This window comes from Haliotis cracherodii, unplaced genomic scaffold (assembly GCF_022045235.1).
Source record: "Haliotis cracherodii isolate W230 unplaced genomic scaffold, xgHalCrac1.p SCAF_27, whole genome shotgun sequence".
Classification (NCBI taxonomy): Eukaryota; Metazoa; Mollusca; class Gastropoda; order Lepetellida; family Haliotidae; genus Haliotis; species Haliotis cracherodii.
In genome coordinates this window covers 3,874,776-3,891,061 of record NW_027266283.1, presented here as the reverse complement: position 1 = coordinate 3,891,061, position 16,286 = coordinate 3,874,776, and the positions used below count along the sequence as shown (strand labels likewise).

At 39.6% G+C, this 16,286-nt stretch overlaps 1 protein-coding gene across 1 annotated transcript; it reads right to left on the bottom strand.

The window, feature by feature from the left end:
- Positions 1 to 416: 416 nt before the first annotated feature.
- LOC139473271 (multiple epidermal growth factor-like domains protein 11) lies at positions 417 to 14,382 on the bottom strand. Its single transcript, XM_071255808.1, has 10 exons — positions 14,324 to 14,382; positions 12,224 to 12,319; positions 9,549 to 9,647; positions 8,411 to 8,503; positions 7,860 to 7,955; positions 5,717 to 5,812; positions 4,443 to 4,535; positions 3,688 to 3,765; positions 1,054 to 1,146; positions 417 to 487 (listed from the first exon to the last, which is right to left on the bottom strand). The coding sequence occupies exons 2-10, from the start codon at positions 12,276 to 12,278 to the stop codon at positions 417 to 419; spliced, it is 774 nt and encodes a 257-aa protein (XP_071111909.1). The 5' UTR covers positions 12,279 to 12,319; positions 14,324 to 14,382.
- Positions 14,383 to 16,286: the final 1,904 nt, after the last annotated feature.

The following is a 16,286-nucleotide window of genomic DNA, read 5'->3' as shown; positions in this document are numbered from 1 at the left end:
CGTGGCTTTCACCAAAGTGGCATCACTTCGGGCTTTCCTCCCACGTCAAGTAGACATAACGTGATATAACTGATATACAGTTATATATTGCGTTAAACCACATCACTCGGTCATTCAAATTCCATATCGTAATGCGACAAAGAAAGTAAAATATTCTTTCAGTTGAATTATGCACTAGTTGGTCTCGTAAACAAAAGTAAGAGAGTATGGATAAGTAAAATAACATTCTTACACAAACATTCACATTTACATTATTTTACATACATTCATAAGTTCAATTTTACTTTTACAGAAATTAGCATCACATTTACATATGGTTATCTTCACGTGTACATACTTTGGCGTTTACATTTACATGTTTTCACATTTAGTTTTATTAATTATAACTTTGCATGTACATACCTTCAAATTTACGTTTACATACCTGTACATTCACATTTGCCTTCAATCATTATTTGCGGGAGGGTACACGTCACGTCACATATCTCTGTAAATTCAAAGTATATGTATATGAAAATGTATGAACCATTTGAAGGTTCATCTATGAAATTGAACTTTCAAACATTACATAATGTATGGGAGACAATTTATTCACAATGACATTCGCGAATGTTCTCATCTGTAATAGATGACATTGCTTCAGGCTGTAATGAATCCTATAATGAATGACATCATTCACACACAATGACATTCGTGAACTTCCATCGCTTTAATAGATGAATTAATATAAACAGAAGACATTGACTCGCGCAATGATGCAGCTTTTAATGAATGGCGTCATTAATTATGGGTAGCATAGACCACCTGTATGTCTTAAAAAAGCATTCGTTGTAAGCAAAGGTGTAGATACGATAGAGATATCGATCGGAGGATACTTTTCAGAAACAAGTCGACGTGAAGGAATGATCCGCTCCCTGTGATGTAGCCTCTGGATTATCAACCTCACGTGATACCACGACCCCTCCCCACCACCACCACCACCCTCTCCCCAACCCCCCACCCCCCATCCCCACCCCCCATCCCCAGAAAGCAGGAGTTCCGGCCCCAACATACCGCAAGATTTCCCAGTGAAGCCATAGGCGCAGCTGCAAGCACAGACAGACTCCATCAGGAGGCCGTCGTTCTCACACACCCTGTCACACGGCTCTGAAACAGGTTGAAGAACGTTTTTTATCATCCAAAACTGGCTCCCACAGGAGATATCGCTTGGATGAGATCAAGCGATATCTACACTGTAGATATCGATGCAATGAAATTACATCACAATGCTTTGCAGACCATTGTGACGTCACTGGTTACCATGACGTCACAATCAAATGACATCACTAATGGCTCTGCTACTGAAGCTGTTAGCAGTACTTTTTACACTGAAGACACTGCTAATTATTGTCTACAAATTGAAAAAATTGGAAGAATGATGTTGGATGATAAATAAAATCCCAACCTCGTGTCTTTTGATATCAAATATATCAACACTCATTGATAAAAGTGGCAAAAATCCTCGGCAACTCGTGTTGATATATTTTATATCAAAAGACACTCGGGTGAGATTCTTTATATATCACTTTTCAAAGTGAAAGCATTTGGCTAATGAGAGATCGCCCTCTGGGGTACATGTATATCCCGATAAATGTGCTGTAGACGCTACGGTGAAAGACGTTTCATGCAAAACGTGATATTTAGGGAGAGAACCCGTGAAGGACATTATCAAGACATGAAGGTGCTGCCAACCCGTCTCTCTTTATATCCTGCTAATGATTCTTTCCTGTGTTTGTGGTAAGAGGCGACTAACGGGGTCGGTGGTCAGGCTAGCTGACTTGGTTAAAACATGTCATCGTATCCCAATAGCTTGGATCGATGCTCATAATGTCAATCACTGGATTGTCTAGTCCAGACTCGATTATATACAGCCCGCCGTCATATAGCTGGAATATTGCTGAGTGCGGCGTTAAACAAACAAACAAACAAACAAACAAACTTAGCGGCCAACTGGCATGGGTTTGAACATTTCAGAACATCGTTTTATTCTCTTGCACATCAATTCTTAATAAGCGTTAAGACTGTAAACAATGTATTAAGCAAAACTACATTCTAAAAAACGCCAACATCGGAATGGCGTCATATTCAAATGATACACTGCTGACAGGGTCCCATTAAAAAAACGACACGAGCGCCACGGTTGTCGGAAATCTACGTTTAAGAACAGGAGTCCCTGATCATAGAGACTGCCGAGAACGCGTTCAAATGACGAGCTGGCTTCATGTAGTGGTGATGTAGTGTAATGTAGTGGTCATGTAGTGGTCATGTAGTGTTATTTAGTGGTCATATAGTGGTGATGTTATGTCATGTAGTGTCATGTAGTGGTCATATAGTGTTAATTAGTGGTCATGTAGTGGTCATGTAGTGCCATGTAGTGGTCAGGTAGTGTTGAGTAGTGGTAATGTAGTGGTCGTGTAGTGCTTATGTAATGGTCAAGTAGTGCCATGTAGTGGTCATGCAGTGGTTATGTTGTGGTCATGTAGTGGTCATATAGTGGCCATATAATGGTCATATAGTGGCCATATAGTGGTCATGTAGTGTTATGTAGTAATCATGTATTGGTCGTGTGGTGGGCATGTAGTGGTCATGTAGTAGTTATGTAGTGGTCATGTAGTGGTCGTGTCGTGGTCATGTAGTGGTCATGTAGTGGTTATGTGGTGGTCATGTAGTGGTCGTTTAGTGTTTTGCGGTGGTCATGTAGTGTTATGTAGTGGTCATGTAGTGGTCATGTAGTGGTCATGTAGTGCTATGTAGTCTAATGTAGTCGTCTGCAGTGATCATGTAGTTGTCATGTAGTGTTATGGGGTGGTCATCTAGTAGTTATGCAGTCTTATGTAGTCTTATATAGTGGTCTTGTAGTGTTATGTGGTGGCCATGTAGTGTTATGTGGTTGCCATGTAGTGCTTATGTTGTGGTCATGTAGGGGTTATGTAGTGTTATGTGGTGGTCATGTAGTGTTACGTGGTGGTTATGTTGTGGTCGTGTAGTGTTATGTGGTGGCCACGTCGCGGTTATGTTGTGGTCATTTCGTGTCATGTGGTGGTCATGTCATGTCATGTCACGTGGTCGTCACGTAGTGGTTATGAAGTGGTTATGTAATGGTCATGTCGTGTCACGTGGTGGTCATGTATTGGTTAGGTAATGGTCATGTCGTGTCATGTGGTCGTCACGTAGTGGTTATGTAGTGGTTATGTAATGGTCATGTCGTGTCACGTGGTCGTCACGTAGTGGTTATGTAGTGGTTATGTAATGGTCATGTCGTGTCACGTGGTGGTCACGTAGTGGTCATGTCGACGTCGTGTTATGTGGTCGTCACGTAGTGGTTATGTAGTGGTCATGTCGTGTCATGTGGTGGTCATGTAGTGGTCATGTCATGTAGTGGTCATGTCGTGTCATGTGGTCGTCACGTAGTGGTTATGTAGTGGTTATGTAATGGTCATGTCGTGTCACGTGGTGGTCACGTAGTGGTTATGTAGTGGTCATGTCGAAGTCGTGTCATGTGGTCGTCACGTAGTGGTTATGTAGTGGTCATGTCGTGTCATGTGGTGGTCATGTAGTGGTCATGTCATGTAGTGGTCATGTCGTGTCATGTGGTCGTCACGTAGTGGTTATGTAGTGGTCATGCAATAACCCTATGTGTGTTGTTACCTGGGTAAGTACAGGTGCACGTTGCCGTGTCCAGGGTCTGTGGGGAGGTGCAGGTCAGATCACAAGGGGGCGGGATTTCTGAATTCAAAGCACACAGGAGACATAGATTACCCCAAGGCTTTATAAATACTACACACGTATATTCCCCCGATACGTAGTTCCATCACCTAGCATTGAAGGCATTTATCAGCAAAGTCGGATAAATGTCAACAAAAACATGCTTGACAATTATTTTCGGATAAACCCTGAACTGAAGAAACAATATAGTTACATAAACGTTGAGTAAGTACGAAACGTCTGACAGACAACCACCAAAATAGTGATGACAAGTTAGCTTTTCATATGAGAATGAATGCTTATGGATGTATCTACAGCAATAGGATTACAACCTACAGTGAATAAGTCACATGAAACTAAGGTATTTTAATATGCGGGAGGGAGGGGATGTATACACGCATGTACGCACGCACGCACGCACGATCGCACGCACGATCGCACATACAAGTATATACACATGGCCCTTGAGTTTTATAATCAGAAATTGCTGGATGTCCTTGAAATAAATGAGTGTGTGTGATACGACACACAACTTTTTTACTCCTTCAAATACAACATTTCAGGGTGAATAACAACACCTATTCACTTCCAGACTTAGGTTATACTTTCCAGCGGATTCTGGAATATATATAAAGGTAAAACCATAAAAGTAAAACTACTAAATGGTCAGTCATCACGCAGATCGGTCTGATGCTCACCGCAGGAATCTCCAGTGAAGCCGTCCCTGCAGCTGCAGAGACAGAGCGCGTCAATCAGGAAACCATTCGCCCCACACTGGCGGCTGCAGATCTCTGAAATAGACATGTTGCATGGTCTCTGTGGGGGAGACATGGAAGATGGTCAGTCCTGGCATAGTGGCATCAACCTCACGTGTAGCATGGCACAAAACTAAGCAGGATGACTCCATTAATTTGCGGAATTATTTTTTTGAAACCCCGAAAACTATGTCATTTTGATGTTCTGTAATCAGTTCTGTTTAGGTATGCTATTTCTTAGTCGCAATTATTCGTCATTCGTCATTCAACTTCCAATATCAAAATAAAATCGAAAGTAGAGTTTCTTCGTCATTCGTCATTCAACTTCCAATATCAAAATATAATCGAAAGGAGAGTTTCTTCGCCATTTGTCATTAAACTTCCAATATTAAAATAAAATCGAAAGTAGAGTTGCTTCGTCATTCGTCATTCAAATTTCAATATTAAAATAAAATCGAAAGGAGAGTTGCTTCGTCATTTGTCATTCGTTAGTCTATGTATTGTAATCGTGTTAGTTGAATGACAAATGTCGAAATAATTCGTCTTTCGTCAAACCATAACGGATGACGATGATGAATGAATGACGAATAACACGCTGACTTCTGGTTGCCATCTATTTTGTACTACAAATCTATATAATAGTATCCATATTATTGACACTATTTTAATTTAGTTAGCCCAAATGTAAGATCCTGTGATAATTACAACGTTTCAGTGTATTCCAGTAGTCTGGCCATTGAATAACTGTAATACAGACTTACATATAAACAAGACTTTATAATTAACTTGGATATAGTCATGCGGTTAGCATGGACTAATTTGTCAGGGAAATACTACAATTGTGCTGAGGTTAGATTCATGCATATTTTGAAAGTTCTTTTGTTTGAACGTTTAACATTCATTAAATAGAAATGGTGCAATGATAGCCTTGCCGAGCAAAGAAAGACGCTTTACATTCTCCTAGTTTTGTTATAGAAACTCATGGCTGCTGTCATCTAAGGTTTCATCTTATGTGTTATATGTCGAATACTGTCGTACTAACACAGGTTAACTTAGGCTGAATTGAGTCAACCTTGATTGCCAGACATAGTGTAGGTAACCTTGGTTCACTCAGTTCACTCACATTTTAAAAATCGAACACATGTACCGATATTTCTAAAGTTTGTTCAGCAGTAGATCAACCGCGTACCACAGCCGTCTAGCGTGACCTCACTTACCACACTGATGACCCGTCCAGGTGTCGGGGCAGGTACACGAACAGTTGTCATCCACCCTCAACCCTCCGTTCTCACACTGGATGCCGCACGGCGGAGCTAGAGTACATTTGGCATTGACATCATCAACATATACATGTATGCATAATAGAAATACCAGTTGAAGCCTTCTTGTGTAAATGTCTGTGGACCTGAGGTTGAACGATCCCAAGTTTTATTGTGTGCATAAGCAAAGTGTATATCTGCAGCCACTGTTATCATTCTCACATAAGTTCAACGTGATAACCTTCCACTCGACATCTGCTAACACCAGTGTGAATAGCTGCAGCAAGTTAGTCATTCATTAACTACTACATTGATGTACATTATAACATTGGAAGTACAGTAAACTACGTTTATAACGAACACGCTTATATATATAAAAGTCCAAAGATGAGCTGTATAATTTACCCAACCGGTTTCACGCATGTGATTTTCAAGAGTACAGTTATACCGTTACGCTGTTTTGACGTCACAGAGCACTCTAACATAGTACGACGTCATAGTGCAATCTAACTTTGTGACGTCACAATAAGACAGGCGTAAGACGATAGGACAGGCGTACGAAACATACATAAATTAGTACATGTAATTGTATAAAATAATTAACTCAATTTTTTCAGGCCATTTAATTTTGGTTTGAAAGTATTAATAAAATAACTTTCTTTTATCTTTCTCAGTGCATCATTGTCACATTTGTAAAACGGGAATATTACAAAATTCGGCGTTTTATTCCCGGCACACTGATCAATGTGTTGACTGAGTGGGCTACACCGACAAGAGGGGTCCCTTATTTGTTGTCGGTGGACCCTCACTCTCGCTCTTAGGGTGTCCCCTGTCTGTCCAATGATTTCGGCCTTGCATCCATCACATTGTATGACATAAATCAAGTTTTTTGAAGCACAATCTATATTTTCACGGACATAGAAAGTTTTTCCGTCATTGAATGTAAAAGAACAACATTGTAAAACATGAGGGCAAGTACCACAATTTGGTCTGTTACACTTTTGTACTGTTTTACATTCTTGTTTTCCATTTGAGAAAGAAGCCCAAGTAAGAATCTGTTTCAGATTTTGGCTGTGTCTTTTACTTTTTATAAGCTTATTTTGTGATTTTTTTTTGTTTTAGTTCTTTACACTTATTTAAGGAATACAGTGTTCCCCGAATACTTCCAAATATTTCCGGGTTTTGGGGATTAAAGGTTGTAACAAAAGGGAGAACACTCTCGTTAGGTTTAGCTTTAGGTTTTAAAAGATCACAACGGTTTTGTGATTTAGCCTTGTTTTGGTTATAACGAACTGAAATTAGTGGTCCCTTTGAGTTCGTTATAACCGTAGTTTACTTGCAGCTGACTAATTAATGAGGACTTTGCTGGGAATGCTAGTCCGAACCTCGTCCCCTTGGAGGATTTGGGAATATTTTTAAAAAATTCTCTGAATCGCCTTTTAGGAATTGTATAATATATATATAATCCTCCGTGAGTATAGCACGAACTGGTCGCTGCTGTTGAGACTGTGCATATCATCGTGGTAAACACAAGTATGTGAAAACATGTCCTCCTGATGGTGGTCACGTTGAAGTTTAGATTTACGAATATCATGTATCTGATACACACATTAAACCCACACGTTTGTATACATATATCTTACAATAACCTAGCTAGGCCCTACTCACGTTAACTTACAATATTAACGTCTAGGGTGACCTAGGCTATATTTCACAATATTAACATCTAGGGTGACCTAGGCGTGGTCCTACTCACGTATATCTTACAATATATCTTACAATATTAACGTAACTGTGACCTAGACTTCGTCCGACTCACGTATATCTTACAATATCAACGTAACTGTAGGGTGACTTAGGCTAAGTCCGATTCACGTATATCTTACAATATTTACGTACATGTAGCTCTAGGGTGACCTAGGCTAGGTTCTACTCACGTATATCTTACAATATCAAGGTAACTGTATGGTGACCTAGCCTAGCCCCACTCACGTATTTTACAATATTAACGTAACTGTAGGGTGACCTTGGCTTGATCCTACTCACGTACATCTTACAATATTAACGAAAATCTAGGGAGACCAGGATAGGCCCTACTCACGTGTCTGGCACCGATCCCCCGTGAAGCCGGGGGGACAGTCGCACCCACAGGCTGCGTTACGTCTGCCGAAGTTCTCGCAGGTGATCGTACATTCATCTGAAGGTTATCAAGCTTTGGTTAGGATGGTGGTCTGTTAATGCGACGTGTATAGATCAGTGGTGTTAACATTGTACAAATACAATGTACTATGCTGATGAAAGGTTTGCTAAAATAGTAAACTAAGTTTTCATTGTACAAATATAATTTCTTCTATTGAGAATTTAATATATTGCTTCAAAAATAGTAGAGTTTTCCTGAAATTGTACAGTGGGGGTTTCCGCTGTATAAATATAAACTGTTAAGTACTTTATTTTGGTGTTAAATATGAGAAGAAATGTGTCCCTGGCGTGTTATTGTGTTAACAACCTCGGTTACGATGATACATCGTCTGTGAACACATCTCCCCCGTAATCTGACCAAACAGAGCAGAAACGACTCGGAAACAATTGCCGCCCTAGATCCCAAATAACTTCGATTTTAATCGGATTGACAAACGAGGTGAGTTTAGTTACCTGCGCAGAGAGCCCCATGCCATCCGTCAGGGCAGGAACAGGTGCACGTGACCATGTCCATCGTTCCTCCATTCTCACAGGGCGGTCCACACACTAGCAACACAGCATAGGGGTCATGACAAAGAGGTATATTTATTATTTAATAGACAAAACACATGTTGAAGAGAACATTATACAACGTGTACAGTGTCTTGTCGTATTTTACTTGTGTCATGATGCCAAGTATCCGTCTTCAACACACCCATGATTTTCCATCCTCCCAAGGCAAGGGAGTTAACTGACTATAAAAATCCAGTTTCCACCCTTGCAGGACTGGGCTAGAACTCTGGAGTCACATTTTGGCTGAACTAACGAGTCTGTGTATAGTCCAATCAAATCGAGTGACGAACTAGATATCCGGTTCGCAATCAACATGGATTTCAAAGTGGAGATTTCCGTCGATTTCAGCTTTTGTAACGCAAGTGTACCGTCAAATGTGTCGACAGATATTTTGCAAATATTTTCATGTTTTTAATCAAGGTGCTCAAGTGATTTGATGCACTTCGCGAGGTAAGACCTGTCATCATCCATCAGATCGTCTTAGCAGGGCGTCGACATTTTGTTTGTAGCAAATGCAAGTGATACCATAGGTGGAATCTGATTGGTCAGTTGGAGGGCAATAGAAGGGGCATAACTCTTAATAGCCACTGCAGGCGCTACGGTCGAGCCTGGATAATCCTGTCTCGTTCGGTAAGGGTGGAAATTGGACTTTTATCGACAGTCATCTCCCTTGCCTGGGGAAGATGATGTTTGTCGTAAGGGGCGATAACGGATTGCTTACTTGATTGATGCATGTCATCGTATCTCAGTTACTTAAATCGATGCTCATGATGTCAATTACTGGATTATCCTGTCAAGACTCCACAGACAGCATATAGCTGGAATATTGCTGAGTCTAGCGTTCAGCAACAAAAAAACACTCGATGACAAGTGCATGTGGCTGAGATTCCTTATTTGTCAAACATGTTTTCTATCAGGCACGGGTGTATATTAATTTGGATTGACTTATTTTACAATAACTATTTTAACATAGCTGTGTCGAATGTACATTAATCTACATTGCTCCATGAATACATTTTTTAAATGTGATCCAACTTACGTGTTTCTTCACACAACTCTCCTTTGTTTTCTCGAAGACACGTACACTCACAAACGTCTTCACGAAGGGTTCCGCCATTCTGACACACCTTATCACAACCTGGCGTCATACAAAAAAATATAGAATAAGCATAAAATGAAGACAGAAATCATTCAACAGTAGAAGTAGGACTTGGATATCCTTATACTTGTCATAATACTTGTTGGCCATGAGACAAAGAGGTTGCATAGAATTAGACCCGTGAGATTTTTAGGAACCTACTTATTCAGAGACCCCACGTGTTCAAATTAAATTAAGACCCGTGAAGATTCCGGGCTAGAATAGGTCGTCATCAACACCATCTTCCCAAGGCAAGGGAGTTAACTGACTATAAAAGTCCAGTTTCCACCCTTGCCGAACTACGCTGGTATTATGGATTTCAGTCGATTGCAGGATTTGCGAAGCATGAGCACCGCCAACTCGTTGTCAACAGATATTTTCCAAGTCATTTCACGTTTTTAATTGAGGTGCTCACGTGATTTGATGCACTTCGCGATGTAAGGCCCGTGTTATCACAGTATAGATCTTGATTATCGATCAGATCGTCTTGACTTAGCGCCTCCATTTTGTGTGAAACAAATGCAAGTGAAGTGATACGAGAGGTGGAATCTGGTTGGTCCATAGGAGAGGCTTACAAGGGACATAACTGGTAATAGCCACTGGTGGCGCTACGATCGAGCCCAGGAATTCCAGCCTAGTTCGGCAAGGGTGAAAACTGGACTTTTACAGTCAGTTAACTCCTTTGCCTCGGGAAGATGCATCAAGCCATGCTTGCCGTAAAACGCGACTATGCTTGTCGTAAGAGGCGACTACCGGGATCGGGGATCAGGTTCGCTGACTTGGCTCAAGCATGTCATCGATCCAAATTGCGTGGATCGATGCTCATGATATCAATCACTGGATTGTCTGATCCAGACTCGATTATTTACTGACCGCCGTCATATAGCTGGAATAGTGCCGCGTTAAACAACAAACACACAATCAAAAAGAATAGAATTACATCTATACTCCGGGGTTCTTTAAGTATGATTAGTGTCAGCTACGTAAGTGTCAATACAGTACGCATCCACGATTTGAACCCGGGATTAGCGGATCCCGGGACGACTAAGCGACATAACAACTGCTGCCGATACGATTGAGCCACCTGCCTTATCGCAACTGTTAAAGCACATCACAGAGCTATGAAAATAGAACAAGGCATTTCTTTAATTACTCAAACATTAATCACCTGGTAGTTTGATATTTTGATGGTATTTTCGTCACAGCGTTGGAATTAAATTAATGCAAATGAATTATTCATTAAAAGGTATCTTCAAATAGAATCACGTCGGATAGATTTGAACGTTTAAACCTCAACCTGACGCTTACCTGTATGTATACCAGGCTACTACAAGTTATAACATAACTCTCGAAGATATCATTTTAACTAGCATCCCATGTTATCACTAGCATATATATGATATGCATAAGTTACATGGGTAACATAAAAGTGAAATCGCATTTTCCCGAAATCCAGTGACCCAGAATGCAAACGTGAATGGATATTTCTTTAGCTGTGTTCAAGCAATGACAAAGCTATAAAGATTACAATATGACAATGTTAACGATAGCAGTAATCATAAACGCTTCCTCTTCAGTACTTGGTTCAGACATTTAATTTAGAAAATGTTCGAACTAATCAAAAATGGAAATTGTACAAAAATAGTATTTGGCCATTCTGTAGTCGATTGATTAAAAAAAAAAATCACCAGTTTTAATAGAATAAACTACCAGTTTTACATACAATACATTTCCAGGTTTAAATAGAATACATTTCCAGTTTTAAATAGAACACATTTCCAGTTTAACATAGAATACATTTCAAGTTTTACATAGAATATATTACCAGATTTACATAGAATACTAGTACATGACCAGTTTTACATAGAATAACTTACCAGTTTTACATAGAATATATTACCAGTTTTACATGGAATAAACTACCAGTTTTATACAGAATACATGACCAGTTTTACATAGAATACTAGTATATTATCAGTTTTACATAGAATACATGACCAGTTTTACATGGAATACATGACCAGTTTTACATAGAATACATGACCAGTTTTAAATAGATTACATGACCAGTTTTACATAGAATACATGACCAGTTTTACATAGAATACCTTACCAGTTTCACATAGAATACATGACCAGTTTTACATAGAATACATGACCAGTTTTACATAGAATACCTTACCAGTTTTACATAGAATATATTACCAGATTTACATAGAATACATTTCCAGTTTTACATAGAATACATTACCAGTTTCACAACTACAAAGGTAAAACTTCCCAAGAGTCAAGGTAAAAAGAATCAGTAAATGTAAAACGTCTACACCAGAGAATAGCCAGTCTCGATTATCCACCGAAACAGATTCTACGCACGGATAACAATAATGTTAATGATAACACAGGTACCCTCTACCATATGATTAAAGTAGTGACCCTCGACGATGCCGGCAACACTTTGCATTATGTTTTTAGAAACAAAAACGCATTAACATAATATTAACAATGACTGTCATACTTTCAAATTTATTCCACGTTGAACGAAAAAGGGTCCAAGTCGAGAATAGGCTTACCCTCACCTGCAGCGCCTGAAACCGCGGTGACCAAGACAACGAGTAGGCCGCATCGCCACATCTTCTGTGTTCTAAGGATGAGGCCCCGTTAGCTTGACGAGTCTATGTAGTGTTGAAGGAAGACACAAACAGGTGTTAGGCCACATGGTCAGCTGTTGGACAAATACCGGAGATGGCTTCATGTCCATCCCTGTGTACAGGTGACTTAAGGATGGGCACTACCTGCATGGTTGTAGTTAAGTTTACTGTTGCTAGTCAACATAATAATAGAGGGATAACTTGTCTTATATCGATTTATTTTTTTATTAATTTACACAAATATTCTATTCATAATGTGATCTCACTGACTGTCGTTTTATATCCAATACTCTTTATAAGACAGAACGACGGATAACGTATGAAGTTAACTCTATGTTGCTGTTTTTATATGTGATTATGAATTAATTATATTATACACGTTGGCAATTTAAGGCACCATACAGTAATGTAGAAATGCAATAATTATATTTATCTGAAAACCCTCATATCTATCTATCTGTATGACAAGACTACCGACATGTAGAGCATTTATTACATAAAGTACCTAATGGAATGTCTTCATCAAATTTGAAATACAAACATATACGGTAGTGTTAAAGAGTAGCGCGGGCACGGAAGGATCAGTCGTGTGAGGCGTCATAGGAGGATGCTATTATCAATGAAGCCCGAGTTCGCCGTGATTATGATCCATGCTTGTTGGCTTATATGGGTCATTCTCAAACGGGTCCTGTTTTATATGACGCCATTTCACAGAATTCACACATAAGGTCATATCATTGTGTATCCCGTGCAGAGATTAATCAAACAGGAAATCAATAAAATATTTTTGGAAATCTACAGTTTTTATATTTAAATATTACCAAACGCCGTCAGTGGCGTAACACTTTTGATATTGTCATTTAATTAATTTGCCTTGTCTACAACAGCAATGTTTTTTGTGAAATAAAAAAAAATTGAGAAAAAGGATGTTTCTGCTCGATACATTATTTCAAAAACCAAAGTTCATGTAGTCCCTACCGTTTACACTCATTTTTCTGATAATAATTATTCTTGAATATGTCATGCTATGTACAGGTGTGTTTAAAAAGGACAATACTGAAAATTAGTCATTAGCTATATGGCTGGAATAATGCCGACGCGAAGTTTTAACTCACTCACACTGAAAATTAGAATTTATAAATTAGTATGAGTTACACTAATGCTATCAGTGTTATTCCATTGACCAGAACCGTTACTCAAACGACAAGAAATATATGCCACTTAAATTTTCACTTCTTATTACACACAATCTCCTAAATTACAAAATCATTCTCATTTTGAAAAATATACAATGTCATGTAAAACATATAAATGAATAGTTTGCCTAGTACATGTGTAACACCAATGACACGCTTCGTCAGCCCACGTCTCTCTGCATTTGACATTGGCAGGGTTGTAGGTAGAAACGAAGTCCGTTGAATCAATGCACATGACAGATAACAATATTACACTAATGACAACAGAAAACATATGGTGCAAGTCAAGCTTACAATTTCTTTTCAACTGATCTGTTGCCTGTCTTTCACGTCGACTGCTACATTGCCCCATGCACAGGAGGTGACCAGAAGGGACAATTCAGTATCTTCTCAATTTTCAAAAGGTGATTACTTATATTTCAGCTATTTATGATTTGTTACACCACTGAAAGTGGTTAGGTTTGTTTTGGACAAGCATATAACTGTGTATTTGTATGCCTTGATTAGACTAAAACACTTGGTAATTCACGAGGTAAAATGAAAAGATCATTAATGAGCCATTTGAATTATAACATTGGTCAAAACATTTCATTTAAGAGGACAAATGGGTTTAACGCCGCGTTATGCACTGTATATCGGTTGTATTACGGAGTGTCAGCGGGAAGAAAGTCTGTCTGACGCAGAACGTATACCTAGGAAAAAGTAAGGATCAGTGTGAGCCGAATATCGGATTCGAACCCAGCGAATTGCGACACCTGAGACGTTGAGCCACTCGTGCTCATACAGTGCAACTGTTACAAGGATTAACGCCGTGACAAGGATGTATCCTTACCTGCTTATGGTGCTAAGCTTTTCTGTTTGGATTTCAGCAAGCAAATGGCTGCTTTTCACAGTGTGAACCCATTTTGTTCAAAGTTTAGGAAATAAAAAATAGAGACTACAAAAAAGGCTAAAGACACTCTTGGACACTTTGAAGTGCACTCTGTAAATAATGCGTTACGTTACCAATACCATATATAAATTCAGAGGAGTCATAGTTCATATTTTCATCACGTTACGTGTAGTTATATTTCTACATCTCATTCATCACAGACGTACGATTGTGTACACACACTGTGTGTAATAATATACTCTCCAGGCATCGTACAGGTGCGCGTGACGTCTTCAACATTTGGACGTGATTCCCGCCGAAGACAAATATTTGGATGCGGTTATTAACGTTTGCCATCACCTATGCATATTTACTATGTGCGTTATCAGTTCATGACAAGTATATGATATTCATTTAATTACGGCACATGCCGATACTGATATTTTCCCATTAGGGCGTTCACACGTCAAGGGTTTGTCTGGTCAAGACATGATTATTTACAGACCGCCGTCATATAGCTGGAATAATTCTGAGGGCGGCGTAAAACAATCAAACAACCAACCAAACAATCAAAAAGCATAGAATTACATCTGTATTCCCCCGGGGTTCTTTGAGTATGACGAGTGTCAGCTAAGTGTCAATTCAGTACGCATCCACGATTTGAACCCGGATCTCGGGACGACAAAGCAACATAACAACTGTATTACCATTCAAAGCTATGTTATATCACCACTCATGATCACTCTCCCATTTGGACTACATAAGCCTGTATATGTGTCGAAAGTAAATTTCACATGTCAACGTTATAATCTCATTGCCCATTGAGTATGACATGTCATGGGCTGTGTTTGTGCATCAAAACTCACTCACCCATTTACTTTTTACATAGCCCCGTATATGTGTCGGAAGACACCATCACCATCATAATCTCATTGCCCACTTGGGGGACACGCAATGGGCTTGTTCGTGCATCAACACGTTACATCGCGCCCCACCGTACATGTCTGGTTACAAAACAGGCCAAGACGTGAATTGCGTGTACATCATGTTTCTGAACAGGAAGATCGAGTTGCGTGGACATAGACTCCGGCAAACAAACCCAGACAGGTCCCCGCTGCGTGGATAGGTCTTTCCTGCATCAGCAACCTTTTCATACCTTCACCTTCAGTCTTCCAATACGACATTCTACAGCAAGCCTAATCTATAAACTTCGTGGTGGCTTGTTAAGGATTTTAGAATCGTCCCTAAAATAAAATTCTAATCCGTTATATCAGGCTATGTTTCGCCAAATTTGTCGAGTAATTCGGTAACGTGTATAAGTATAGGGTTTGAGGAGGAGGCCAATCTGCCATGTATACCAGAGATGGGGTGTCCCAGATGGTTAGTGAGTGAATACTGAATCGTCACGAGGTAACTACCATCTTCCCGAAGCAAGGGAGTTAACTGAATATAAAAGTCCAGTTTCCACCCTTACCGAGCTAGGCTGGAATTCCGCGACTTGATCAAAGCGCCACCAATGGCTATTACGAGTTACATTCCTTCTATGTCCCTCCTACTTATAAATCAATTTCGACCTCTCATATTACTTGCGTTTGCTTCAAACAAAATGGCGGTCATAATCATGGTATTTACTGTAGTAAAACGGGTCTTGCCTCGTCAAAAGTATCACACCAGTTGCGCATCTTGATTACAAACATGAAAAGATTTTGAAAATTTCTGTCAATGCCAAGTTTACGGTACACATTCTGTGCAAATTCGGCAATCGTCCGAAATCTGCACTGATGTTTGCGAACCGGATGTCGATTTCGTAACTCGATTTTGATTGGACTATCCACTTGTCCAACCAAAATGTAAATCCATAATACCAGCCTAGTTAGGAAAGGTGGAAACTTGATTTTTATAGTCATTTAATGACCATAAGATG